The following is a 27,921-nucleotide window of genomic DNA, read 5'->3' as shown; positions in this document are numbered from 1 at the left end:
GCCCCTTCCGGCATCCACCGGAAGTGGGAGGATACAGTCCTGTCCGTTGGCCGCACCCCTGTCATCCCCCTCACCGGAAGTAGGAGGAGATAACCCCGACCCCGATGGAAATGGTAGGGTCCGCCCCCCGCCGATCTTCAAGGGGAGGCGTTTGGGGAAAATGTCGGCAGGGAATAAACACGGGGCGGGGTGTTGTTAAAGGGTAGTGAGAGGCGGGAACAAGGCGATGTTAAAGGGATGCGCCCCCAAGGGAAGGGCATGCAGGGTCGGCCGTCAGAAAGTATCCTCCCTTGACGCGGCGTCAGTGGCGCCTTAGAGGCGCAGGTCGATTAAAGGGGAGGGGCGGCATGGTGGGGGAGTGAAGTCACTGTGGCCTCTCGTGACGTCACGGAGGCCTTGCATGACCTCACAGAACCACGCCTCTATGGGAGAGGTCGCCTGCACGTTACCCGGCTGTTGCCGTAGGGGTGCAACTTTCACGGGATGGCTATGAGGTCATAACGATGTCACTGCTGGGGATGGGGGGCAACGTCGCTGATGCTACGATTACATCACTCCCGAGCCCTCGTGGCCCCATGGGCGCGTATGACATTATTTGGACCAGGGCCGGTCACCCTGGCAACCCCGGCTGGGGCAGGCCACGCCCCCTCCCTAGTCTCCATAGCAATTTCATCATCCATCTGCCCCCCTGCCCTGAGAGACAGACGGATCTGGTGGGGGGTGGGGCAGGAATCTTTATTGTCCAGACAGTGCCAAGCCCTGGGGCTGAGACCCCTGGCCCCGTGCCAGCTCCAAACCCAGGATCAGGCCCGAATTGAGGGATCTGCCCACCCCCCAGTCTCTCCCAGGATCAAGAGACCTTCCTTAGGATTGGGCCCAGATTGGGGCCTCCATTTCCCCTGGATCTGGGCAGAATGGGGACCCTTGCCCCTCCAGCACCCCCAGTATCAGACTGGGATCAAGACCCCCCTGACTTCCAGTGCCCCCAGAATCGGGCCAGGATACCCCCTCCTTCTGCTAGGGCAGGTCAAGCATCCCCTGGGTGGCGAAAAGGTCCTGGGTGCGGTTGTAAACATGAGCAATGGTGGCAGCTGCCCGCCCCAGCTCGGCCTGGGCCTGGGCGGCCCCCCTAGCCCCAGGGTTGCCCAGACAGAGTGCAGTGAGCAGCTCATGGCGTGGCGGCAGTGCCAGGAAGGCAACAGCAGCTGCCTGCCGCACCCACCAGGGGTGGTGGGGGGCCAGGGCTTGGTGGTAGGCACGGGCACAGACCACTGCTGGGTCCCCCCCCTCACCCAGGCCCCCCACAAAAAGCTGCAGCCACAGCAGGGCCCGGTGCAGGCGCAGCAGTGTGCGGCACCCCGAGGGGGGGTTGCCAGGTGGCGCTGGGGGGGTCAGCACCACTAGCCCCTGCGCCAACTCGTGGGCTGCCATGGTCTGTGCCGTGGTGTAGTGGGGGGCGCTGGGGCCCTCCCGCAGCTCCTGCAGCACTGCCAGCTTTGAGCGCGTCTCATGGAGCACCAACCCGAAGGCTGGGCCCAGCGACTCCATGAACCTGCGGGATGCAGGGGGAGGTTGATGAGGCTGGGGGGCATCTGGATGCAGCTGTGTCATCAGGGGAACGGGCTGGGTGTAACAGGATCTAGATGCAGCTGGCTCTGGAGTGGGTGTTGGCTGGGTAGAACAGGGTCTGGATGCAACTGGCTCTGGAGGTGGGCATCAGTGGTAAGTATAACAGCTCTAAATGCACCTGGTTCTGGGGGAGCATTGGCTGAGTGTAACAGACTTGAATACTGGCTCTGAAATGGGTGTGGGCTGGGTGTAACAGGGCCTGGATGCAGCTGGCTCTGGGATGGTGTAATGAGGCTGGCTGTAGCTGGTTTGGGGGTGGAGACATTGGCTGGGTGTAACGGCTGGCTCTGGGGGAGGAATGGGTCGAGTGTAATGAGGACCAGACGCAGCTGGCTCTGGTGTGGAACAGGGGCTGGGTGTAAGGGGCTGTGGTTGGCCATGGGGGGCGGGGATGGGGGGGAATGTTGGCCAGGTATAACAGGGTCCAGATGTAGCTGGCTCTGGACGGAGGATGACAGGACATGGGTGTAATGGGATGTGGCAGAGATGTAGGCCGGATGTAATGGGGCCTGGTTGCGGCTGGCTCTGGGCGGATATCTCCCAGGTGTAACAGAGCCCAGATGTGGCTAGCTCTGGAGGGGGGGAAATATGGGCCAGGTGTAATGGACTGTGACTGGCTTGGGGTAGGGGGACACGTCAGCTAGGTGTAACGGCCCAGATGCAGCTGGCTCTGAGGGGGAAACGGGCACTCACCTGCCGAGCTCTGCCCAGCCGGCCAGGTAGGGGTCCAGCAGGATCTCGCCATGGGGGCCCAGAGCAGCCTGAAACGCGTGCAACAGCCGCCCCATCTGGAAGCGCTGCCCCTTGCATAGCACTGCCGGGGGCTCTGAGAGGGGCTGCAGGGACAGACACAGGAGGGGGCTGTGGCCAGCCTGGGGAGGGGCACGGACCTGGGGAGAATTGGCCCATGTGGGGGAGGGGAGGAGTGCCTCACCTGGGTTCCAGGCTGGTGGGGGGACACATCCTCACCCCCCCACCACCAGGGGCAGGGTGCCCCCACGTGGACACAGGCCGAGAGAGGCACATCTGTTGAGGGGCAGGACGCAGATGGATGCATGGACTTGGTGCCCCCCTGAAAGCACAGGGAACCCAGGCATCCGGGATCCCAGCACCCCCCTACACCCAACCGAGGGAACCCAGGTGTCTGAGCCCCCCCTCACCCGGCCCCAGGGAACACAGGTGTCCGAGACCCACCTCTCACTCCAGGGAACCCAGGCGTCCAGGATCCCCACACCCCCAACACACCTATCCCAGGGAATCCAGGCATCTGAGATCCCAGCCCCACCCTACACTCAAACCAGGGAACCCAGGTGTCCAGGACTCACGGAGCCGCAGGCTGCAGAGGTAGAGGAGGGCGAGGAAGGCACCGACAGGCAGGAGGTAGCGGGCCAGGCGCTGGAGGGCCATGGCATTCCCCTCCTGCCTCCCCTGCTTTGACCTTTGACCTCCCCCCATGCTGACGCAGCCCCAAGATAAGGGCTTCAACACGTCAGGGGGCAGAGGTCACCGGCAGGCAGCAGCCCCTCCCCTGAACCCCATATCTGACTGGGTGGCACAGAGGCTGTGGGCTGGGAGTTAGGGGCATCGGCAGAGCTAGTGGGGGCAGGGGCTGTGGATTGGGAATGAGGGGAACCACCAGAGGGCTGGGGTGGGGTGGGGGCAGGAGCTGCAGATCAGGAGTGAGGGGCACTGGCAGGGCTGGGAGGGACCAGGGGCTGTGGGTCAGGAGTGAGGGGCACTGGCAAGGCCAGGGGTCTGGTTTCAAGTTGCCCTTTGACCTTTGCTGATCAGGAGCCCCTGGGAGAGTGATTGACAGATCGATGGGGGTGCGGGGTGCTGGAGCCCAGATGCTTGGGTTCTCTCCTGCTTGGAGGGGGCAGGTGTGGGGGGGTGAAGGCCCAGAGATGTCCCTGGGCAGGAAAGGGGGTTGGGGGGGTGAGAACAGGGGGGCTGGGAGCCCGGATGCCTGGGTTTTGCCAATGATCCCATGGTGGGGGGGGAGTGTGTGGAAGCAGGGGGGGCAATACCCAGCTGTTCCCCCCCGGGACATGGGGGGGAAGGAAGGAAGGAAGGGGGGGGGCTAGCGTGTTCGTCCCTCGCCTGCGTAAATCCGCCTGCCTGTCAGCACTGGCAGATTCGAGCCGGCAGCGTGTGCGTGGCCACGCGTGTGCAAGCATGTGCAAACCACCCCGGGGGGGGTCCTCCCGCTTGGAGTGGGGAGGTTCTTGCTCCCTGGGGCTGTGGGTCAGGAATGAGGGGCACCAGTCAAGTTGGTGGGGGGCAGGGGCTGTGGGTCGGGAGTGAGGGGCACTAGCAGGGCTGGGGGCACCAAGGGGCTGTGGGTCGGGAGTGAGGGGTACCGGTCAGGCTGGGGGGGTGTGGGTTGGGAGTGGGGGGCACAGGTCAGGTTTAGGGGCTTTTGGGGGTGGCCCTGTGTGGCTTTGGGGGGCTCTGAGGAGTTGGAGGGGCAGGTGGTGGCTTGGGGGGAGGGGCTGGGGGCTCGGGGAGGCAGGCTGTGGGGGGGCACAGGGGTCCCCCTTCTCCCCCACCCCCCGTGGGCTGGCCCAGCAGAGACACCCAGGCTGGGGCGCGGCCTGCCGGCAGCTGAGGGTGGGGGGGACCTGGCGAAGGGGAATTTTTCCTGGGGTGACGCCTGGGCCGAGGCTCCCCTAATTCACAGGAGAGATTCAGGGGGGTCTTGGGGATCCCCTGGATTTTTTTTGGATTTTTCTGGGGGGAGAAAGGGCACCCCCTGTGTAGAAAGTCCGGCTGGGGGCAGGCAGGCTCACTTTGCGCTGGGCCCGAGAACCCAGGCGTCCCCGCCCGCCGCGGCTCCTGGCTCTCGCTCTTGCCCCCCCCCAGCAAAAGCCCCCCCAGGCCCCGGCAGGGCTGGGGGGGGAGCCCAGAGCCCCGCAAATGCCAGCAGGGTGGGGCGCAAGGGGGCAAGGTAGGTAAAGGGGTAGCGGGGGGGGACCGGGGGGTTTGGGGGCGGCTGGGGCAGATGGGGGACTTTTGGGGGGCTGGGAGGGGTTTTGAGGGGCACCTCACCACTGAAGGGTGCGGCTCGGGAGCTGCCACGCAGTGGCTTTGTCAGCCTAATGAGTACGGGGGGGGTTCCAGGTTTCTACTCTTTGAGCCCCTGGTGGGGGTTGTGATGTCCCCCCTGGGTAGCTGGGAATTAGGGGGCTCTTTTTTTTTGTGAGGCAGCCCGGATGCCTGGGTTCTGCGTGTGTGTATGTCCTGGACGCCTGGATTCTGTGTGCGCGGCCCGGACGCCTGGGTTCTTTGTGTGTTGCAGAGACCTGGGGGCTCCCCATGTGTGTGCGTGCACGGGCGCGGCCTGGGTGCCTGGACTCTGCATGTGCGTGGCTCCCGGACGTCTGAATTCTTTGTGTGTACCCCTTGGACGCCCAAGTTATCTGTGTGTGCGTGCACGCGTGTGCGTCCCAGACGCCTAGGGTCTCTGTTCATGTACCCCCCCCGCCCCCCCAGCAAATGCCCAAGTTCTGTGTGTGTGTGTGTGTGTATGTACGTGTGTCCCGGATGCCTGGGCTCTTTGTGGGTTTGTGTCCCGGAGACCCCTGTTCTTCATGTAGTTGTGTGTGCGTGTGTGTGGGTGCAGCTCAGATGCCTGAGTTCTTTGTGCGTGTGTCTAGACACCCGGGTTCTGTGTGCACACGTGTGTGCGTGTGGCATCTGTGCTGGATGCCTGGGTTCTTTCTGTGTGTATCCCCTGTCCCCACAGATGGCTGGTGTGTGTGTGTCCTGGATGCCTGGGTTCTCTATGTGTATGCACATGTGTGTGTCCTGGACACCTGAGTTCTCTATATGCATGCATTGCACACATGTGCAGCCATGCCACTGAGCTTCTTTTTGCGTGCATGTGCCCCCCTCACCTGGGTTGTATGTGTATGTGTGTGTGTGTCCTGGACACCTGGGTTGTGTGTGTGTGCATGTGCCAGGACACCGTGGTTCCCTGCTGGCGTGCATGTGGCTGCCCTGTCCCGTGTGTAGGTGTGTGCGTGGCAGGGTGGGGCAGGGGCACATCCATGTACTCGCTTATGTGTCTCCAGGGCCTGCGTGTGCCCGGTGTCCCTGCTGCAGCTCTGTAAGCATGGGGAGGGGGGCGGGGGGGAGGTGTGTGTGTGTGTGTGTCTCAGGGGGCAGTCACAGATTAACCCTCAGGGGCCTGGACAAAGTGGGGAGGAGCGGGGGGCCTTCCACCCGGCCAGCAGCCCCACCACAGAGCCAGCCGCATCCTGGCTGCGGCCAGACAGATGTGCTGCTCCTTGGCGCACACAGCTGGACAGATGTGCCCCTGCCCGTGGATGTAGGCCCAGCCCCGCCCCAGCAGCACATCATGGTTTGTGGGGTCTCATGGCACAGACCGTGGCGTGGTGCTACCGCGGGGCCGGGGAGACAGCGTGGGAGACTCCCCTGAACCCCGCCCCCCAGCCCCTCCACTCTAGCAGCACATAGATATTGGTGCTTTCAGTCCTGCCAGTGTCCTTGTGCTGCCCCAGTGAGGTCGGGCCACCGGCTACTGGGACCAATGGGAGGGGGAAATTGGGGGCACTGGAACCTGGGGAGTTGAGGGTTGGGGGGCTGGGAAGCAGCCAGCTTTGGAAGAGGAAGCATTAAACCCTCTGTTGTGCAGGGGAAACTGAGTCAAGCCTGGGGAACGTGTGGGTGGGCGTAGGAGACACTCCCCCTAGGGCACAGGCCAGGGTTATTAGCTATGCATGGACCTCATTGACTATGCACAAACACTGAATATGTATGAACCTTACTGAATATGCACACACTCCATCAACTATATGTGATCCTCATCCACTACTCCGCCCTCTGACTGTACAGCCCCTCATTAGCTATGCATGACCCTCATTAATTAGCTATGGACCTCATTGTCTATGCATGGTCCTCACTGACTAGGCATGAAACTCATTATCTATGCATATACCTTATTGATCTTGCACCCTCTCAGCAATTAAGCACAACACAACTATGCAACTGCTCATTGATTATGTGCAACCCTCATTGGCTATGAATTGCCCACCCTCAATTATGCACAATATGCAAAACCCCACCCAACAAAGCACAATCCTCATTGACAAGGCGCCACCTCACGGCCTATACAGCTCCTCATTGATTATGCATGCCCCCCCCACTACCCTAGTTGACTAGGCAGTCATTAATTCAAGTTGACAATGACCCTCATTGACTATGCATGAGCCCCTGCAAGGCTTTTCCCTCACTGATGATGCACAAGCTCCATGATGGCTGCAGACTCACCAATTCTGCACCAGGCTCATTGACTATGCATGAATACCCCAGGACGCCATCCCCCAATGCAGGGTGAACCCCCTGCCTGTGCCTGACAGTCACTATGTAGGAGGGTCACCCGCAGCTTATTGACTATGCATGAGGGTCACTAATTGAGCAGAGGGGTTATGCATGAACAGTGCTGAATATGCATAATAGCATTGACTAAGCATGAGCCTGAGCACAGGTGGTGCTTATTACCTACGCATGATGCTTATTAGCTATGCACAAACCCACCAATGACAGAAGATGCAAGCTACCTAACCCACTGTGTGCCGCCCTCATTAGCTATGCAAATGTATTTATTAGGTATGCAAATGTAACCCGGAGACCACTTGACACTTAATTGCTATGTGGAAACCTTGTCAACTATTCCTGATGCTGGCCCTCGCCCCTGCCCTGCCCTGCCCCACCCCACCCCATTTCCACCCACGCCACAGCCAGCCCTGGGGATGCATTGCCAGGTCCCTCCCCACCAGCTCCCAGGAGGGAAACTGAGGCACACAGGAGGCAGTAGAGGGGAAGGCCCTTTATTCACCATCACACTGCGCCCTGAGCCCCCTCCCCACAAACCAAGTGATGGGGCTGGGGGGATGGGACGGACCTCCCCAGTGTCCCGCCCCCTCACGCTCGGGGTGGTGTCCGGGGGTGTTGGCCTGCCAGGGTCAGCGCGACAGCAGGGGCAGGTCACCGGAGGTCATGAGCAGCCCAGGGTCCAAGGTCAGGCTGTCTGGGAGAGGAGAGAGAGCACAGAGCGGCTGAAAGGGGGGGTCTAAAGCAGGAGGGGGTGGGGCCTAAACCTGGGAGGTGGGGGCTAAGACACTAGGGTGGGGCCAGGACTGGAGTGGTTCAGGCCTAGAGAAGAAAAGAAAAGACAGGGAGACTGAAAAAGGGGGGGGGCCTGCTGAAAGGCAGGGAGGGATAACAGCAGGGGGTGGAGCCTGAAGGGGGTGGGGCTCATACAGCAAGGGGTGGAGCTTGAAAAAATAGGGTCTGGGCAAAAGGGTGCTGTCTCCAAAGCCAAGGGAAGGTCTCAAGGAGAGGGGGTGGAGCCAAGAAGGTAGAGGTGGAGCTTATGCAGACTGGGGTGGAGCCAGGAAGGCAGAAGCCTATATGGCCTGGGGGCAGGTGGAGCCTGGAGGAAGAAGGGAGGAGCTGAAGAGTAGGGGGCAGAGTCTCTGGGTGGGGTGTCACTCAAGGACTGGGGGTGGGGCCTGGTGAGAGGAGGTGGGGCCTGGGGATGCAGGGAGCAAAGGACCACCCCAAGCAGCCAGGCTCCCCATCACATGCAGCCTCTCCAGCTCTCCCCTACTGGAGCCCCCCGTCATCTGCTGGGGATCCAGGCTGGTCCTGAGGCCTCCCCCCTGCACCAGTAGCCCCCCCGGCTCCTCCTTACCCTGGTCGAAGTTGAGCTTCTTGGGGGGGGCCGTGTCAAGCCCTTCAATGTCAACCAGGTCGCTGCTGGCATCCGCGTCGTTCAGGGCACTCAGTGTCACGTCTAGGGGAGAAGCATGGGTGGGGGGACCACGAAACCCCCTGCCACTCCCTCCCCTGCACACAGCCTCCTGGCCTGGCCCAGGGGTGCCCAGTACTGAATGTGGGGGTTTCAAAGCCCATCGTGCAACCCGGGGGACCCCAGGATGGAAGCGGGGGTCTCAATGTCTCTCCCTCAGCTGGGGGGACCCCAAAATTCAATGGGGCATCTCAACCCCTGCTGCAGCCTGGAGCAACTCCAAGACTGAATGGGGGGTGGTCTCAGCCCCCATCCAGCAGCTTGGGGACACCTCAAGGTTGAATGGGGGGGGTCTCAAGCCCCTCCCACAGCCTAGGAATGAATGGCGGGGTTGCAACCCCCTGCCCGGGGGGAACCCCAGGATTGGGGGCGGTCTTCACAGCTCACCTGAGGCCTTCTGCTTCTTGGTGGGAGGGGCCTCAGGGGCAGGGGGCACCCCACTGTGACACCCCTTCTTGGGCCCCTTTTTGGGGGAGTCGGCCGGCAGCGGCACCCCGCTGTCCTCATAGGCTTTGCGTTTAGCTGTAGCCTTGATTTGGGCCCTGAGGGGGTGAGAAGTGCGGGCCACGGTGAGCTGGACGGGGGTTGAGGGGTGTGGGGCTCCCCCCCAACCCCCGCCCTTACACCGTGCGCTCCTTGATGACAGCGCTGAGCCGGTTGAGGTCGTCGCCGAAGCGCGTCACAGCCGCCCGTAGCATCTCGATCTCGCTCTCTGTCCACTTGGCCCTGGGGGGCGCAGGGTGTCAGGGGCCCCCCAGCCCGGAGCCCCCAGCCCCTACCTGCTCCCCGGCAGTCCCCCAGATACAAAACCTCCTCCTGGCAGCCCCCCAGACCCAACCTCCCCACAGCATGGCTTAGGGGCAACTGGGGGTGTTTGGGGGGGAGCTGTAGGGAGAAGTTGGGGGGCTGTGGGAGGCAGGGGGCGGGGCTTACCCGGCAGGGGAGGAGTCGGCCACGGGGTGCAGCTGCATGGTGAGCTCCCCCAGCTTGGTGAAGGCGGCGCCGGCGGCCGAGAAGATTTCCCCGACCTGTAGGGGGTGTGGGGGGCTGAGGGGGGGGCTCTACCCCCTGACCTCGCCTGCCATGACTCCTGACCCCGCTGCCCCCCCAGTCCCAGCCCCTGGGGGCACCCCATCAGACCCCTGAGCCCCCTACAATGTAGCAGGTGTTCTTAATTCCCCCCCACAAATGGGGGGGGCTCCTCAATCCTGGGGGGATCCCTGCACCCTAGGCCCCCCCCCCCCATAGGGGCCCTCCAGCCTCAGAGCCGCTCCCAAAGCTCCTCCCCTTCTATGGGGGGGGCACCACTGGTCCCTCCCCCCATAACCTGCCACCTTTGGGGGCTCCCTGGACCCCAAGCCCCTTCCAAGCCCTCTGAGTTCCCAACCCACTGCCCCCACTGCAGGCCCCGCCCTCCGTCCAGGCCCCGCCCCCATGACCCCACCTTGGTGCTGGCGGAAGTCATAGCCCCCGGCCGCCGCCCCGGCCGCCGACCGGGCCCGACCGGAAGTGGGGCGCTCTGGCCCCCGCCGCCCGCCGGTGTCTCGATGATGCGGCCGCTCCGTTCCCCCCGGTGCCTCGGTGGTGGCGGCGGACGCTCTAGCCACCCGGATCCGCCAGCCAGGCGTTGCGGGGTGGGTGGAGTGGTCTAGCCGCGCGTCTCGGTGGTGCCTGCGGACACTCTAGCCCGCCGGGGTCGGCTGCGTCTCTATGGTGATGGGGCGTTCCAGCTCCTCTACTCGGCAGTGGTGGTGGGCGCTCTAGGCGGCGTGGAGGACCACCCACTCGCTGGGTTTAACTCTTTCCTACCCCTCCCGCCTGGAGCCGCAAACCGGCGCCCCCTAATGCCCCCCAGTCTACGCACAATGCGCCTGGAAAAGCCCTTGGGAAGCCCCTATAGAGCCACTGCCCCCCACCCATAAAGCCAACCCCTCCACCCTTCCATGGAGTCCACACCTACCATGCACCTGGGGAAGCCCCTGAGGACCCCATAGGGGAAACCCCCAGCCCCTCCTTCATATACAGCCGGCCCTCCCACAGAGCCCACCCCTACCCACAATGCACCTGGGAAAGCCCTCGGAACCACCCGTCTCCCCCATACATGCCTATCCCCCATACATGCCTAATCCCCTCCATGCCTATCTTCAAGAAAGGGAGGAAAGTGGATCTGGCTAACTATAGGCCCATCAGCCTGACCTCCATCCCAGAGGAGATCTTAGAAAAGTTTATTAAAGAGGCCATCCTTAACAGACCAGCCAATGGCAACACCCTGAGGGACAGCCACACGGGTTTGTTGCTGGTAGGTCTTGCTTGACCAATCTCATTTCCTTTTACAGCCAGGTGACCGATCACCTGGACAAGGGAGAGGAGATTGATGTCATATATCTTGATTTAAAAAAAGTCTTCGATCTGGTATCCCGTGATCACCTCTTGGCAAAACTGGTGAACTGCAGCCTCTAGTCCACCACGATCCGCTGGCTGGGGAACTGGCTCCATGGTCGGACCCAGAGGCTGGTGGTTGATGAAGTCAATCACTGTGGTGCCCTGTGACCAGTGGGGTCCCCCAAAGCTCTGTCCTTGGACCTATATTGTTCAATATCTTCATTAATGATGTGGACATTGGAGCAGCGGACTGGCCAAGTTCACTGATGACACCAAACTTTGGGGCAAAGCATCCACACCTGAGGACAGGCGGGGCTGACCTGGACAGGCTCAGCAAATGGGTAGATGAGAACCTGATGGTGTTTAACGCTGAAAAATGCAAGGTTCTCCGTCTTGGGAGGAAAACCCTGCAGCATCCTTATAGGCTCGGCAGTGCTACACTGGCTAGCACAACGGAAGAAAGAGACTTGGGGGTCGTAGTTGACCACAAGGTGAACATGAGCCTGCAATGCGGTGCTGTGGATAGTAAAGTGACCAAAATGCTGGCTTGTATCCACAGATACTTCTCAAGCAAATCTCAGGACATCATTCTTCCCTTGTACTTGGCCTTGGTGAGGCCGCAGCTGGAGTACTGCGTCCAGTTTTGGGCTCCACAATTCAAAAAGGATGTGGAGAAGCTCGAGAGAGTCCAGAGAAGAGCCACGCGCATGATCAGAGGTCAGGAAAACAGATCTTATGATGACAGGCTGAGAGCCGTGGGGCTCCTTAGCCTGGAAAAGCGCAGGCTCAGGGGTGATCTGATGGCCACCTATAAGTTTATCAGGGGTGACCACCAGGATTTTCTGAGGTCCCTTCCAGCCCTAATGTCTATGAAATCTATGAAATCTCAGCCCCCATACAGAGCCACCCCCCACTCTAGACCAACTCTGCCCCACCCCCAGGCCCCCCTGCTCTACCCCTGTTCACTGCACAGGACAAAACCTTCAGGGTGGGGGACAGCCACATGGGGGGGGCACCAGCCCAGAGCAGGTTCCCTGTGGCTCAGAACCCCCACATGGGGTAACAACTTGCTAGATGCCCCCAAATTAGGTAACCCCTCACCCCCTTCCTGCCAGTCCAAGGAGCTGGGGCTGCTCCCAGCAAGGTGTCCCCATTACCCAGAGCCCCACTCAGCTGCTGGGGGGGTGGGGGACAGAAGCAAAGGATCATGGTCCAGGGGGGTCATAAAGAAGTGGTGGCGGCCGGTCCCGGACCTGGCAGGGGGCCCGTGGTGGCACAGAGAAGCTGCCCAGCAGGGAAGAAGCAGTTGCCAGCCCATGCGATTTGGGGGGGGGGGGTCAGTCCTGACACTCAGAGGACTCCCCCCCACAACCTTCCACCTGCAACTGGGACCCCCAGGATCAGGCCCAGATTGGGGCCCTCAGAGGAGAAACCTGCCCTCCCCACCAAGCCAGGGACTCACCCTGCTTCTCTGTCTCTCAGCCCCTGGTCTACTGAGTCAGTTCACTCCCTCCTCCAGGGTACCTCTGCTGGCTCTCCCACCTCCAGGCCCGTTAGGAAATGGGGTTTGGGACCGGCGTGTAAAGGACTGATACGGCAATTCAATGCATGAATGACAAAGGCTTTATTTACTGCAACTTGTCACTGGTTAATGAGCCTAAAGCAAAGCCAAGTCCAGTCTGTGTAGCTGTGAAAATGATCTGCACACCAGGAGATCGACTGATCGCAGGAGCAGGTCTCACATCCTGAACTGCGTGTGGTAGCTGCTCCATTCCTCTTTGGTACCCTGCAGCTGTGCAAATCAAGAGGGAGCCCAAGTAATAACTCACAGTAAGATCCTGTTAATCAAACTGCTCGTTATTGGTTATCAGTAGGGACCTAAGTTTTGCATTCATGCTAAAACACAAATTTTCTCATTTTAAGGAGAAACACATGGATTTTTCTTCTTTAAAGGAGAAAAATGTGGGAAATGGTAGGTTTCTCCATGTGGGCTGACAGTGGCAGCCTGCAAGGAGCTGGGGGGAGGAGGGAGGTCAGGCAGTAATGCCTTGTGTGTGAGTGAGTGTGCACACATGCATGTGGCAGTCTGGAGAGCAGCTCCCTCAGGTAACTTGGGGAGGAGGGGGGAAGAAATTGAGTCCCCCATAGGGAGGGAATCAGGCAGGGCTGGGGCTGCTGCCCATCCCGGGGGCTGCGTGGGGTCCAGGGCTATGTGTGGCCACAGGGCCCAGCGGGGAGTGGGATGGGGCTCACAGTGGCAAGGAGCTTCCCTGCCCAGTCCCGCTGTGCACTGCCATGCCGGGTCCTACCTGCTGGGCAACAGGCACCCTGTGGAGGGCAGTAGGACTGGGACCCCAAGTCTGCAGTGGCCACCTGTGGAGCCCATGCAGGGGGCAGGGGGCTGCAGGCCCAGGTAGCCCTGGCAGTTAGGGACCCCTCTGGCAGGGCTGGGGGGGGGTGAGAGGCAACAGCAGGGGCCGGGCTGCTGAGCACCACAAAGCACAGGGGGTGTTGTAGGTGGACCCGCGTCCCGGGGAGTGCAAGGGGAGCTTGTATTTCCACGATAAAACCTTCCAAAATCAAATTAAAAATGTATAGCACCAGCGAGCTTCCAGGTTGCTTTAAAATTGTAAATATATCAGTAAAAGGCTGTGTTCAACTGATACCTGGACGTATAGCGGCCTTTCATTGTAGTCAGGGAAAAGCACAGCTGTTGAGGGTTTTAATCAGAGAATTTGTAATTTTTAAACAGAAAACCAGGGACCCTGAATCATTATCTATCAATTATTTATTTACTGTGCATTTTTATAATGATTTATTCTTTATCAAAGGTTATTTTTATTATTCTTTAGTTATATTTACAATTTATTTCTTATTGTTTTTATCATTTATTTGTGTGCATGACTATTATTTACTTACCATTTATTTATTGTTTATCATTTATTCATTCTCTATCAACTAGTATTTACCTACTATTATTTATCATGTATTTATTTATTATCTGTTAACTTATCATTTACTTCTTTTGTTTTTATTATTAAAACATTTGTTTTATTACTGAAGTGGAGACAACAACATTTTCTTTTTGATGAGACAAACATGGAGAGCATTTTATTTTATACTTAAGTCGCCTGGAAATGATGTTTGCTTTGCTTGTATTTTTTTCATTAGTTCATTTGTTTATTACTGTTATTGTTATTAGCATTATCATGATAATCATTATGCTCATCATCACTGATGATTTGATTTTGGCTGGTCATATTTTAATTAATTTTAATTTAATTGACTTTTTAAATTAATTTTTTTACTAGCTGAAACCCACAAAACATTTGCAATTAAATTTTTATTGCAACAGTATCTCTTTAAACACAGGATTTTTAGTTATCCTTTGATGGAATACATTAACGGGATCAAAAATCATTTGACCCCAGTATTCTTTCCTGCCACGGCAGGGGGTCAGACTAGATGATTTGCTCAGGTCCCTTCCGACCCTAGAAACTATGAAAACCTCTCGCCTTCGAAAAGGCTTCATAAAGCTGCCGATGTGTAAAGACAGGTGTAGGAGTAGCTTTTATTACAGCATTATAATAGCAGTGTGCCCCTGCTCCCCTCTTCCCCCCGCTTCAGCCCAGATTTTATCTAAATCTAGATAAAGTAAAATGCAACTGGTTAAATTAAATGTGGTGAAATGAATTAAATGATGGAGGGGTGCAGGTTGTAGCCGTGTTGGTCTAAGGACATGGGCAGACAAGATTCTTTGGGTAAATCTGGTATCTTTTATTAGACCACCTGAACAGATCAGATAAAGGCCAACTAAAAAGGCTTAAATGACTGACCTTTTTTTAAGAACTATTTTTTTTAAATCTCCCAGCCCGAGGGAGTGGAGGAAGATGCTGCTTTCCCACTCCACCCTGGGAGAGCACAGACCATCCACAGATGCTTCCTCAGTCTGCTGAAGGGTGTTGGGCCCGCAAGTGTGCAAAGCAGAATTTTTCCAACTATCTGAGTTGGTCTAATAATAGATACCAGATTTACCCCAAGAACCTTGTGAGCTGATGTGAAATCCCTCCCCCAGGACAGAGCTGGAGGCAGGAAACCTGAAGTCAAAAACAAGATGCCAAAAAAGGAACCTGAAGTCAAACAAGATACAGAAGAAGGAAATCGCCAACATCCAGCCCCAAATTCTCCTCCTTCCAACATCTGGGCAAACCTGGAGACTAAAGTGGAGAGAAAGTGGGGGTGTTTGGGCTAAATGGGCCTGATCCTGCTGCTCTGGGGGCTGCATGTGGTGGGGGAGTCCCTTCCAGCCCCCAGCTCCAGGTTTGGGGTAAGAAACCCAATTGGCTTCATACCACACATCCTGCATTACCTGCAGCCTGATCCTGCACCCTCACACTTGGCTTTGCACCCTAAACACTCCCACAATGATTGGCATCCTCTACACCACCAGACAACCCCCCCAGCTCCAGAATTTGGGTGAGGGTAGGGTTACCATACATCTAGGTTTTCCCAGACATCTCTTTTTGAGTCTTCCCATCTCCATCCAGGTGCTTTTGGGGATTTTGTTCCGCCTCTGCTCAGCATCAAAGCCCACCCCCCCGGCCAACCCCGGCATATCCTGGATTGTCCCAGCTGCTTGGGGCTGGGGGGAGCAGAGGACGGGATTGTAGGCAGGGCATCAGCTGGGCCTGGCACTGCCCCAGCATTGTAGGCAGGTAAGTCTGTGGGGGGAAGAGGTTGGAGGGCCAAAGTGGGGTATGTGGGGGTGTGAATGGGTGGGTGCCTAAACTGTCTGGGTGCTGCAGCTCCAGCAAGGCACAGAGGAAGGGGAGGTGCCTGCCCCTCCAATGGGGAAATGGGGTGGGGAGGTTCTTTGGGGGAAACGGAGTTGTGGGGGCAGCAGGGGATGGTGGGGCAGGACCTGTGCGTCAGGAGTGAGGGGCACCAGCAGGGATGGGGGAGGAGTGGGTTGGGAGTGAAGGGCACCATTAGGGCAGGGGGGGGCAGAGGCTGCAGATTAGGAGTGAGGGGCACCAGTAGAGGAGCAGGGAGTGGGGCGGGGTGGTAGCACAAGTGGGGCTGGTGGGATGTGGTTGCAAGGATTTTCACGTATGTGCAACTCAATCTGGGGAGCGGAGACAGCAGCTCCAGGTTTCAGTGGTATAAAAATGCTGAAAACTCTTCTCTGGAGGGAAGAGCTAGGCAGAAGTAGCACCAGTGCAGTTCCAGGACCAGACTCATGCACAGTGAGTGCTTTGAGCTGTAGGCTCCACTCCCTTCCCATGGGACCCTTGATTTTTCCTCCCAGCCAGGGCCCAGAGAACCCAGGTGCTCAGGCCCCCAGGTGCCCCCCACAGAAGCCAGGCATCCGGGCTGCCAGTGCAGTATCTGGCTGAGATTTTTTTCAGCATGCTCCTTGCTTTTGTCTCCCAACGGTATCTCTTTAAACACAGGATTTTTAGTTATCCTTTGACCGAATACATTAATGGGATCACATGCACACTCAACCCAGCTGTTCATGAAATGAACACACACACACACACAACCAAAGTATCTACGACGCACACAGACAAGTAAGCTGTGTGGAACACCGCCCCCCCCAACAAGTATGTAGGACAGAGAAAGGTTCTTTGAGTAAATCCGGTATCTTTCATGAGACCAAGTCAAAGAGTTGGAGAACGTCCCTTGTACAAGCTTTTTGCCCCAGAAACAGCCTTTCCACAGACTGAGGAATTGAAGTCGTGCTGTGCTGTTGCTGGATGCTGTGCGCAGGAAGAGCACAGCACAGCTGCACATGGATCTTCAGGCTGAGGAAGGCTGTGTCAGGAGCAAAGCTTGCACAAGGGAAATTCTCCAACTATTTGAGTTGGTCTCATAAAAAATACCAGATTTACCCAAAGAACCTGATCTGCCTATGTCCTTGGAACAACATGGCTACAACCTACACCCTGGGACACATGGAGACGTACACAACTCAAGTGTCTGAGACACACAGACGAGTTGCTTGGGTGACTGATATCTGGTATTAGACCAACTCAAGTAGTTGGGGAAATTCTGCTTTACAAGCTTTCAGACACAAACGCCCTTTGGCCGGCTAAGCGGTCCACCAGAGGAAGCGCTGGCACTTGCTCTGTGCTCTCCCTGGGCGCATGGGAGCAGGAACAGGACCCGCTCGGGAGAGAGTTCTTCACTCTCCTCACTTGTACCACGCTGCTCTACCTTAGCATGCACGCACACACACGACCCAGGCTTCAAGGACGCGCATGCACACACACTACCCAGGTGTCTAGGGCATGCACACACGTGCGCACACACAGAATCCAGCTTGAGGATACACACCAACGTGTGCACACACACACAATACAGTCTTTGAGGACATGCATATGTGTGCACACACCGACACCTAGCTCACTACTGGTAGCTGCCAGACCCCCTCTTGTTCTTTCCACCACCTGGAACAGGGGAAAAATGGCAGCACAGGGCCAGATGCAGCTGGTGCTGGTGCTGGGGCAGGCACTGGGCTGGGCCAGCAATATAAAACCCCCTAATGAGCCCCAGCCTGAAGTGTTAATGAAGCTCCTGTACAAAATTTTGTACCAACAATTTCTAAAAGTCAGCACCCAGGGCAATAACATTCACAATCAATCATGCTAAATACACGAACAATTAAAACCCTGACTACATCCACAAAGATGGCAAGTAAAAAAGTAATATCTGCTGCCACTAATACAGAAGTGAAAAGATGAAGGCTGCATACAGAAATATCTTGCTGCTAGTAGAGAAGCCAAGAGCTGAACGCCAGTAAAGTCAGCCCTGCAGTGTGCCCAGTAATAATAAAAAATCCAGGCATAGTTCCTCATCCTGGAGAAAAAGATGCCACACAACTTATAATAAAATAGTGTAAAAATATTAAAAACAAATCAGTGCTGGACTTTCAGTCCTATTGAAGTGCAAATGTAAGTTCAGACACCAATAGTAAATTTAATTAAAAAGGAAAAAAACTCAAAACTTCACTGACCAAAATGAAAGTAATAACTTAAACTAACACTGCTGAAAAAAGGTGTAACTTTGAGGCATGGTAGAAATGAAGGCATTTTGCCTTAAGTATGAAATGAAGTGGTCCCCAGGCCTCTCTCATCGCAGCATTCAACACAAAAAGCATTCTGTGCCCCCCAGAGCTCAATTCAAACTTCTTGGAAACAGTAATAGTCATAGACAATGAGGGGTGAAGGGTCCTCAGGAGGTCACATCCAGTCCATCCCCCTGCTCCAAGCAAGACCAGCCCCAACTACATCATCCCAGCCAAGGCTTTGTTTAGCCAGGTCTTCAAAACCTCCGAGGATGGAGATTCCCCCACCTCTCTGGGGAGGCTGCTCCAGTGCTTCACCACCCTCCTTGTTAGAAAGTTTTTCCTAATATCCAACCTCAACTTCCCTTGCTGCAACCTGAACCCATTGCTCCTTGTTCTGTCATCTGCCCCCACTCAGAACAGCCCAGCTCCAGCCTCTTTGAACCCCACTGCAGGGAGTTGAAGGCTGCTCTTGAATCCCCCCTCAGTCTTCTCTTTTCCAGGCTAAATCAGCCCAGTTCCCTCAGCCTCTCCTCACAAGTCTTGTCCCCCTGAGCCATATTTCCTTGCCCTCTGCTGGGCTCTTTCCAATGTGCCCACATCCTTTCTGTAGTGTGTGGGGGGGAAGCAGTGCAGCTGGACACAGGACTCCAGATGTGGCCTCCCCAGTGCCAAATCGAGGGGAAGAATCACTGCTCTCCATCTGCTGGCAGCGCTCCTACCAATGCAGCACAGGATGCTGTTAGCCTTCTTGGCAGCAAGGACACACTGCTGGCTCCTGTCCAGCTCCTTGTCCCATCCCCCCCAGGGCCTTTTCATAGTTTCATAGTTTCTAGGGTCGGAAGGGACCTGAGTAGATCATCAAGTCCGACCCCCTGCCATGGCAGGAAAGAGTATTGGGGTCAAACGACCCCAGCAAGGTGTACATCTAACCTCCTCTTAAAGACCCCCAGGGTCGGAGCCAGCACCACTCCTCTTGGAAGTTGGTTCCAGACCCTAGCCGCCCTGACCGTGAAGTCGCGCCTCCTGATATCTAGCCTAAATCTCCCCTCTGCCAGCTTGTGACCGTTATTCCTGGTCACTCCTGGTAGCACTCGGGGGAACAGGGACTCCCCCAATGCCTGCTGGTCCCCTCCAACTAGTTTGTAACAGGCCACTAGATCCCCCTCAGCCTTCTCTTGCGGAGGCTGAACAGGTTCAGGTCCTGTAGCCTCTCCTCATAAGGCCTGCCCTGCTGCCCCCTGATCATGCGAGTGGCCTCCTCTGGACCCTCTCCATGTTGTCCACATCCCTCCTGAAGTGCGGCGCCCAGAACTGGACGCAGTACTCCAGCTGCGGCCTGACCAGTGCCGCATAGAGGGGGAAGATCACCTCCTCGGACCTGCTCAAGATGCATCTGTGGATGCATGATAAGGTACGGTTGGCCTTCCTGACTGCCTCCCCACACTGCCGGCCCATGTTCATCTTGGCATCAATGATGACTCCAGGATCCTTTTCTGCCTCTGTACTCACAAGAAGGGAGTTCCCCAGCCTGTAAGTATGGAGCCGGTTGTTCCTCCCCAGGTGCATCACTTTGCACTTGCCAGTGTTGAATCCCATCCTGTTCTCATCCGCCCATCCCTGTAACCTGTCTACCTCCGATTGCAGCCTATTCCTCCCTTCTAGCATCCCCACATCCCCCCACATCTTAGTGTCATCAGCAAATTTGAACAGGTGCTTTTTACCTCCTTGTCCAAGTCACTGATGAAGATGTTGAACAGTGCGGCCCGAGGACCGAGCCCTGGGGGACCCCACTGCCCACATCCCTCCAGGCTGAAAATGACCCATCCACCACCACTCTCTGGGTGTGGCCCTCCAGCCAGTTGGTGACACATCTGACTGTGTGGGTGTCGACACCACAGCCCCCCAGTTTCTTAATGAGAACGGGGTGAGAGACAGTGTTGAAGGCCTTCTGGAAGTCCAGGAAGACTATGTCCACTGCTAACCAAATCATTAGATGAACTCCTGTTGGTTGCCCCTAACCATGAAATCCCCTGCTGGCCCCTCATGGATGTGTGCCAGCATAATTTTCTCAAACAGCTTGCCTAGGATTGAAGTAAGACTAACTTTCTGCAGAGCTGTACAGGAGGCTGGGAGCCTGCACACCAGGGTGCTCTGGGAAGGGGTTGGGGTGAGCAGGGGAGTGCTGAGAATATTATCCCTCCGTTGAGGGGGCTGGAGCCAGGGCAGAGGGCACCAGGAACCTCCCCAGAGCTGGCCACATCTAGAGCCCATCACCTCCCAGCCCTGGGTGAAGGGCCGTGCTGTGCTCTGGCAGGTGGCGAAATGGAGGAAGAGATGGAAAAGGAATGGAGCAGGGTCTGGCAGTTGGGGAGGGTGCAGGGGCAGAGGCCCGGATGCCTGGGTTCTCCCTGCTCTGGGGTGTGGGGACAGGGCTAACCCCACCATGATCTCCCTTGTATTGGCAGGAGGGACCTGAGCAACCCAGACTGGAGTCACTCAGGCAGGACAAGGCTATGGATATGCCACAGGTGGGCACCCAGTGCCTGAATGGCACCAACTTGCTTGATGAGTTCAGGGAAAAGGGGATGGGGACTGGGGGCCTGGATGCCTGGGCTCTCTCCTGGCTCTGGGGGGTGTGTGGTGTGAGCGCAGGGGGTCTGGGAGCCCAGACACCTTGGTTCTCCGGCCAGGTCTGTGTAGGAAGCACTTATCCTGCGTCTTTCTCCCACAGAGACCAGAGGCGATCCAGAGAACGGGGAAGCCGAGACTTCAACACAAAACAATCACCAATGATCGTATTAACCAGTAAGCCTGGAACTGGGCTTGGCCAAAGCTCCTGCTGGGACCAGCCCATAGGGTTCTGGCTGGAGGGCCTTGCCCCTTTAGGGTCAGAGATTTGTCCCCTGCTCACCTCGGCCTAGCCGGGGGGGGGGGGGGGGGGGGGGGGGTCCATTCTGTCTCATCACCATACACTGCTGGTAATCAGGATGTTATCTCTGGAGACAACAGACTCTCCCTGTGCCTGAAGAAAGATGTTTGTCGCCAAAAGCTTGCAAAGAACCATATTTCCAATTATTTAGTTGGTTTAATAAAAGAGATCACATCTACCCGAAGAACCTTGTCTGCCTGTGATCTCTGGAGACACAAATCCAGGATTTGAGAACTGAAACTCAGTATCACAAAGATGCTTAATGAGATCTTCTAGACTGAGGACTGAATCCCACAGGGCAGAGAGGTTTTCTTTGATCTTTACTAATCTATAGAGGAGCTTCTGGAATCCCATAAATTTGGGCCCCAATATAGTCTGTGGCCTGTTGTGACTGATTTATAAAACTTCTAAAAAAGTTACATGAATATATTGTCTCAAGTATTGTCTCAAATAATATATAATTAGAAGCTATAATCGCAATTCCATGATGACTTCTTTGATCTTTAATGCATCTTAAATTAAAACTAGATTATAGGTTTTTTATTTAAACACCACCTTAACAAAAAAAACCACTTAAATAAAAAAAAAAGAGTCTGATTTAAATAACAAAATCCAACTTAAAAAAGAAATCGTTAATTTTTATCCAACCTGGCCATAACCCCCACACTGTACTTGCACTTGGCTGCGGTGCCCTGCTGGACCCACCACAGGGCAGCACTGTCCCGTTTCCCGCCCCCACCTATAACCGCTGTAACCGCTGCAGTGCCACCGGGAGCAGCACTTCCCAGAAGTGGTTCAAGCACCCACTTTGAATGCCTTCAAGACACGCTTGGATACTCATCTTGCTGGGATCCTGGGATCCCTGCTGACTTCCTGCCCCTGGGGCAGGGGGCTAGACTCAATGCTCCTCTGGGGTCCTTTGCAGCCCAAATGTCTATGAAAATCTTTTCAACCAGACCAGTGTTATCTGCGAGTCCTGCTTGCTTTGTTGGATTTCTCCCCCACCACCCCAGGGTGCCACGTGCCAGGAGTCTAACAGGGCTGCCTGGAGGAAGCTGTGCTCTGTCTCTCCTGGCCCCGAGGGACACAGAGCTCCAGTGCCCCCCACTGAGGCACTGAAAGGACTCAGTTGTGTGCTGGGACCAAGGTTTCATTGAATCCATCCTAAAACCTCCTGTCACTCAAAGAGCAAGTGTTGTCCAAGAAACACCACCTTTTCTACAAAAACTTCAAAATGCAGTCCACCCTCCCAGCAACACCCTCCTAGCCAGCATGGACATTACCAGCTTATATACCAGCATCCCACACCGGGATGGCATCCACGTCTGCCTTATATATCTATGAAAGCAAAATTACAGCTCCGAGGACATAACTTACTGAACTTATTCACTTCATCCTCACACACAACTTCACTTTCAGTAACCAACACTTCCTCTAGACTGTGGGCACAGCTACAGGCAGCACAATGGCCCCACAATATACCAACCTTTTCATGGGCCACCTGGAAGAGGAATTCCTCAAGAACTGCACCATCAAACCCCTGCTATACCTAAAATACATAGATAACATCTTCATCATTTGGACCAAAACCCTGGACTCTCTGATTGATTTCCAGCACCAGCATTTCCTCTTTAGACACTGTGATCACTATCCAGTACGGTAAAACACAAACCACCATATACAAGAAACCCATGGACCAACATACATATCTGCACAGAACAAGCAATCACCCTCAGCATACCAAGGTGTAACATACAGCCAAGCCCTCTGCTACCACTGAATTTGGACTGAGGAGAATACCTGTGATTGTGTCCTCCGAAATCTCAAAAGGGCTTTCACTCAGCAAGGACACTCTCCAGACAGAGAGACTGCACTTTTAAAAAAGCTACCCAGACACCATGTGAAGAACTGCTGCAGTACAGAAAGAAAATCTCCACAAATCGCACGCCATTAGTTATGACATACCATCCTCCCCTGGAACCTGTATGGAAAATCTTCCAACAATGTCAACCCAGACTAGAAGGAGACCCAATTCTTAAAGAGATCTTCCCAGAACCACTCGTCCCAGTCTTCAAAGAAGCACTTAATCTCACCAACCTCATCCCCAGGAGCAAACTGCCTATGGCCCAAAACGCACCGCATGGATCCAGACCACGCAGGGACAAGAGATGTAAAACCTGCCAGCACATCTCCACTCCCCACAATAGCAACACCCCACAACAGAACTAGTGCCATTCCTGGATCCTACATCTGCACCTCCAGAAATGTGATGCATCTCATATCATTAGATGTTATGTAGCTATAAGAGGGATATTTCTGTTCAGATGCTGAAATAATTTGCAAAAACAAAAGCAACCTCTCAGAGAAGACTATGAAGTCTGGTAAGGGGAAACAGGATCAGCACCCCACAATGGAGAAGGAAAGGAGAAACCCTCCATCTTTCCCAAGGCTATCAGTCCCAATAAGTGACACCTCTCCCAGGAGGTCTATCTGAATGTCTCAAAGCCAGCTAACTTGAAACAAAGCGAAAAGACCAAAGTGCCACATGTTTCTATTAGTATCTATATACATGTTCTAGTAACACATTTTGAAATGTTTTCACCTACGGCAAAACTTTGGCAAGGACATAGCTGTGTTTTACTCACGTATAAAGATCTAGAGTCGTCATTTTGCAGACTGCGCTGAAGTTTCACTGTACTGGAAGGGAGCCGTCACGGCGCCATGCAGCAGCCAGCGAGCACTGTGGGGGCGAGGGGGAGCCGAGGGCTGTGCTCAAGTTCTAGATTCTTTTTCACTTAAAAAACAAACCCAAAAAGAAGGGGGCTGCGTGTTTCCTTGCTGGGGGGGGCAGCAGGAGCTGGGCAGCTTTGAGCAGGGCTCCTTCTACAGCCTCTGCCTGTCTCAGTTCAGCCTGGGCCCAGCCTCATGAAAAAGGGGGTGTTTGCACGAGAACTTGTGGGTGAGGGGGGGGGTGGCAGAGGAGGAGGAGGGGGATGGCACGCAGCCCCCTCCCCCACACTCTGATGGGATTGCTGTTGTCTGAAAGGGACCTCACACACAGACTTGTGTGGGAGGAGGGAGGTTTTCACGAGGTGGGGTGAGGGTGGCCAGGTGAAGGAGAGGACTTGTGAACAGTTTCATAGTTGGTCGGGTCAGAAGGGACCTGAGCAGATCATCTAGTCCAACCCCCTGCCATGGCAGGAAAGAGTACTGGCATCAAACGACTCCAGCAAGGTGTTCATCTAACCTCCTCTTAAAGACCCCCAGGGTCGGAGCCAGCACCACTTCTCTTGGAAGCTAGTTCCAGACCCTAGCCGCCCTGACCGTGAAGTCGCGCCTCCTGATGTCTAGTCTGAATCTCCCCTCTGCCAGCTTGTGACCGTTATTCCTGGTCACTCCTGGCAGTGCTCGGGGGAACAAGGACTCCCCCAATGCCTGCTGATCCCCTCTGACTAGTCTGTAACAGGCCACTAGATCCCCCCTCAGCCTTCTCTTGTGGAGACTGAACAGGTTCAGGTCCTGTCACCTCTCCTCGTAGGGCCTGCCCTGCTGCCCCCGATCATGCAAGTGGCCTCCTCTGGACCCTCTCCATGTTGTCCACATCCTTCCTGAAGTGCGGCACCCAGAACTGGACGCAGTACTCCAGCTGCGGCCTGACCAGTGCCGCATAGAGGGGGAGGATCACCTCCCTGGACCTGCTCGAGATGCATCTGTGGATGCATGACAAGGTGCAGTTGGCCTTCCTGACTGTCCCCCCACACTGCCGGCCCATGTTCATCTTGAAGTCAATGATGGCTCCAAGATCCTTTTCTGCCTCTGCCCTGACGAGAAGGGAGTTCCCCAGCCAGTAGGTATGGTGCTGGTTCTTCCTCCCCAAGTGCAGCACCTTGCACTTGTCAGTGTTGAATCCCATCCTGTTCTCATCCACCCACCCCTGTAACCTGTCTAGGTCCAATTGCAGCCTATTCCTCCCTTCTAGCATCCCCACATCCCCCCACATCTTAGTGTCATCAGCAAATTTGAACAGGGTGCTTTTTACCCCCTCGTCCAAGTCACTGATGAAGATGTTGAACAGCGCGGGCCAGAGGACTGAGCCCTGGAGGACCCCACTGCCCACATCCCTCCAGGTCGAATAAGACCCATCCACCACCACTCTCTGGGTGCGGCCCTCCAGCCAGTTACTGACCCAGCTGACTGTGTGGATGTCAATGCCACAGTCCCCCAGTTTCTTAATGAGAACCGGGTGAGAGACAGTGTCAAAGGCCTTCCTAAAATCCAGGAAGGCTACGTCCATTGCTACCCCTGTGTCAAAGGATTTGGCAACCTGGTGACAGAAGGCCACCAAGTTGATCTGACAGGACCTGCCACTAATGAACCTGTGTTGGTTGCCCTTAAGCATGATCTCCCCTGCTTGCGCCTCGCAGACATGCACCAGGATAATTCTCTCAAAAAGCTTACCCAGGACTTAGGTAAGACTAACAGGCCTATAGTTTCCTGGGTCCTCCTTCCTCCCCTTTTTGAAAATGGAAACCACAATGTCCCTCTTCCAGTCCTCTGGCACCATGCCAAAGCACCATGGGTGCTCGTACAGCCATGCCAGGGGTCCCGCCATGACCTCTGCTAGTTCCCTCAGCACTTGGGGGTGGAGATCGTCTGGACCAGCTGATTTAAATACATCCAGTCCCTCCAGAAGTTCCCCGATTAGATCCTCACTGATCCTAGGCCTGGGTGCACCTCCCCTGGGGCCTATGGGTCCCGGTGTGGGGCGGGGGAGGGGTGACCCAGTCTCTGTTCAGAAACATGATTCACCTGATTGGGAAGCTTGCATATTCTTGCAGGTCCCATCTCAGAAGGAGTTCCGAGACTTACAATGCCAGTTAAGACTTCTTTTAATCACTCCCTGCCTGTCAGTTATGGTTTTTTTGAGCAGTGTTAGTTTAAATTATTGTTTTAATTTTGGTTGGTAAAATTTCAAGGTTCTCTTTTTTTTTTATTAGTTTCTGAACATACATTTGTGCTTGAATAGGACTGAAAATTCAGGATTGATTTTTAAAAATATTTTTACACTATTTATTATAAGTTGTGTGGCATTCTTTTACCTGGGACGTGTGAAACTATGCCTGGATTTTTAAAAAAATTATTATTATTGAGTACAGGGCTGGCTATATTTATAACAGGCACGGGCCTTTGTTATAGTGGTGTTCAGCTTTTGGCTTCTCTATTAGCAGCAGCATATTTCCTTATGTATCCTGGATTTTTTGACTTCTCTATTAGTGGCAGCAGATATTACTTTATTTTTTCTTGCCAGCTTTGTGGATGTTAGTTTTGGGGTTTTAATTGTTCGTTTATTATAGCATGATTGATTTGGAACGTTACTGCCACTTGGTGGTGAGTTCTAGAAATTGTTGGTATTCAATTTTGCATGGACAGCTTCGTTAACATTACAGGCTGGGGCTTATTAAGAGATTTGACTTTGCTGGCCCAGCCCAGTACCCACCCCAGCACCAGCTGCATCCGGCCCTATTCTTCACAGCCCCAGAAAAAGGAAACAAAAAGAGCTGCATGAGGCCTAGCATCTACCACTAGTGGGTGGGTGTGTGTCCCACACACCTGGGTTGTGCGTGCATGTCCCAGATGCCTGGGTTGCATGCATGTGCGTCCCGGGCACCTGGGGGGGGAGGGGGTGTGCACATGTGTGTGTGTATGCCTGCATGTGTGTGCACGCACACGCGAATGCCAGAAGCCTAGATGGGGGTGCTGAGACTGTCTTTTATCCTGGTGGGGTGGACATGCCAGCCAGTCCCAGTTGCAAGTGTGGCACTGCTGCAGAAAACAGTAAGTATATATACAGTGAGTGGTGTGCCTTCCTCCACACCCAGGCCTTCTGGATTTGGCTCACTTCACTGCAGTTTTTCAAATGCAGAAAGTCAGAGGAAATAAAAACTGGCTCCAATTTGGAAGGGTTTCCAAAATGTTCAGTCAGAGGGAACCAAAGTGGCTGTAGCCCCAGGCTCTCTGCATTTATGTGCAAGGCTGCCCCACAACTGGGCACGTTACTGGGCACCCAGTGCTTGCCTGCCCTGCCCCACACCCGTGTGCGTGTGTGGCCAGGGGTCAGGCCACCTGGCTTCTCTCCCCATATGGAACAGGGACACAGACACCAAGTTCGGCGGGGGGGGGGGGGCAGACGCTTGGGTCCTCTGGGAGGGGACTGGGGGTGAGAGGAGGTCCCGTAAGGCAACGGAGGGGACATCAGAGCCCAGGCGTGGCCCCGTTGTCACTCACCTGACAGGTCCAATGTCCTGGGGAAGTACTTCTGTCTCTGTCTGTCTGTCCATGTTGCTGGCATCTTGGGTAAGACTCCAGGGGAGATTCCACCTCTGCCTGCCTCCTTTCACGCTTCTGCACCAGCACAAAATGGCCAGGGGTGGGGCCTAGCAGCTGCTTGCCGCATTTGGCTGGAGGGAGGTGCCCCTCGCTCCAGACCCAGAGCCAGCGAGAGCTATAGTGAGCGCACACTGGCGTAGTGTGCCCCTTCCATTGTGGCCACCCCGTGCTCTGAGCCCAGCCCTGCTGCACCCTGCCCTGTTCTTCCAGCCCCGGGTGAGGGGAGGAGCAGGCCACCGGCGGGTAGCACCGACCCCGCGGCCCCGCAGACGGGGCAGGAAGGCAGAAGGGGCTCGTTGAGGAGGAACGAGCAACCCCGACAGGAGAGGCCGGCTGCAGTCACTCCTTCTGGGGACAAGGGCAGCGCGTCCCCTGCGGTCCCGGGCACTCACGTGTTGGGGTGCCGGGGCCGCAGGATTCGCCCCTGGGGCTGGCGGCTGGGCCCAGGCTCAGGCTCGGCCCCGGGGGTCCCAGTGAGTTCCCAGCTGGGCACAGGGATGGGGTGCTGCAGAGGCCCCGCCGCTTCGCCTGATTGGTCCCTAGGAAAAAAGACGCGAAACGCCCCCCAACTTCGACTTCTGCCGCGCCTAGCGCTGCGCACGCGTAGTAGGCGCTTTTCTGCGCGTTCCCCACTCCCCCTTTTGCCCCGGAAGTGGTTGGTTTAGCTGTCATGGCCGCCGCCGAGGA

The 27,921-nt window shown here is 55.7% G+C and overlaps 2 protein-coding genes and 2 long non-coding RNA genes across 7 annotated transcripts; 1 reads left to right on the top strand and 3 right to left on the bottom strand.

Annotated features, from left to right (window-relative positions):
• Positions 1–24: 24 nt before the first annotated feature.
• Positions 25–20,854, top strand: LOC149861402 (uncharacterized). 2 transcript variants are annotated; one of them, XR_016443319.1, is made up of 3 exons: positions 25–113; positions 11,406–11,563; positions 14,922–20,854. It is a non-coding gene; the product is annotated as an uncharacterized LOC149861402 (long non-coding RNA). The 2 variants fall into 2 exon arrangements; XR_016443320.1 differs by lacking the exon at positions 25–113 and adding an exon at positions 4,438–4,576.
• Positions 98–3,489, bottom strand: GLTPD2 (glycolipid transfer protein domain containing 2). Its single transcript, XM_090055776.1, has 4 exons — positions 2,955–3,489; positions 2,564–2,655; positions 2,323–2,465; positions 98–1,552 (listed from the first exon to the last, which is right to left on the bottom strand). The coding sequence occupies exons 1-4, from the start codon at positions 3,082–3,084 to the stop codon at positions 1,018–1,020; spliced, it is 900 nt and encodes a 299-aa protein (XP_089911902.1). The 5' UTR covers positions 3,085–3,489; the 3' UTR covers positions 98–1,017.
• BACC1 (BPTF associated chromatin complex component 1) lies at positions 7,466–10,294 on the bottom strand. 3 transcript variants are annotated; one of them, XM_090055843.1, is made up of 6 exons: positions 9,909–10,294; positions 9,398–9,492; positions 9,089–9,190; positions 8,852–9,006; positions 8,348–8,449; positions 7,466–7,681 (listed from the first exon to the last, which is right to left on the bottom strand). In XM_090055843.1, exons 1-6 carry the CDS (start codon positions 9,927–9,929, stop codon positions 7,617–7,619), a joined length of 540 nt encoding a protein of 179 aa, XP_089911969.1. In that variant the 5' UTR covers positions 9,930–10,294; the 3' UTR covers positions 7,466–7,616. The 3 variants fall into 3 exon arrangements, with proteins under 3 accessions (XP_089911969.1, XP_089911970.1, XP_089911972.1); XM_090055844.1 differs by having other exon boundaries at positions 7,466–7,677; positions 9,909–10,223; XM_090055846.1 differs by lacking the exon at positions 9,089–9,190 and having other exon boundaries at positions 9,909–10,224.
• On the bottom strand, positions 20,852–27,869 carry LOC149861401 (uncharacterized). The gene is made up of 3 exons (XR_016443311.1): positions 27,627–27,869; positions 27,133–27,249; positions 20,852–23,587 (listed from the first exon to the last, which is right to left on the bottom strand). It is a non-coding gene; the product is annotated as an uncharacterized LOC149861401 (long non-coding RNA).
• Positions 27,870–27,921: the final 52 nt, after the last annotated feature.

This window comes from Crocodylus siamensis, chromosome 6, assembly GCF_052110815.1.
Source record: "Crocodylus siamensis isolate JL-2025a chromosome 6, ASM5211081v1, whole genome shotgun sequence".
In the NCBI taxonomy this organism is placed as follows: Eukaryota; Metazoa; Chordata; order Crocodylia; family Crocodylidae; genus Crocodylus; species Crocodylus siamensis.
Note: the sequence above shows the minus strand (reverse complement) of the source record. Positions and strands in the feature narration are given on the sequence as shown.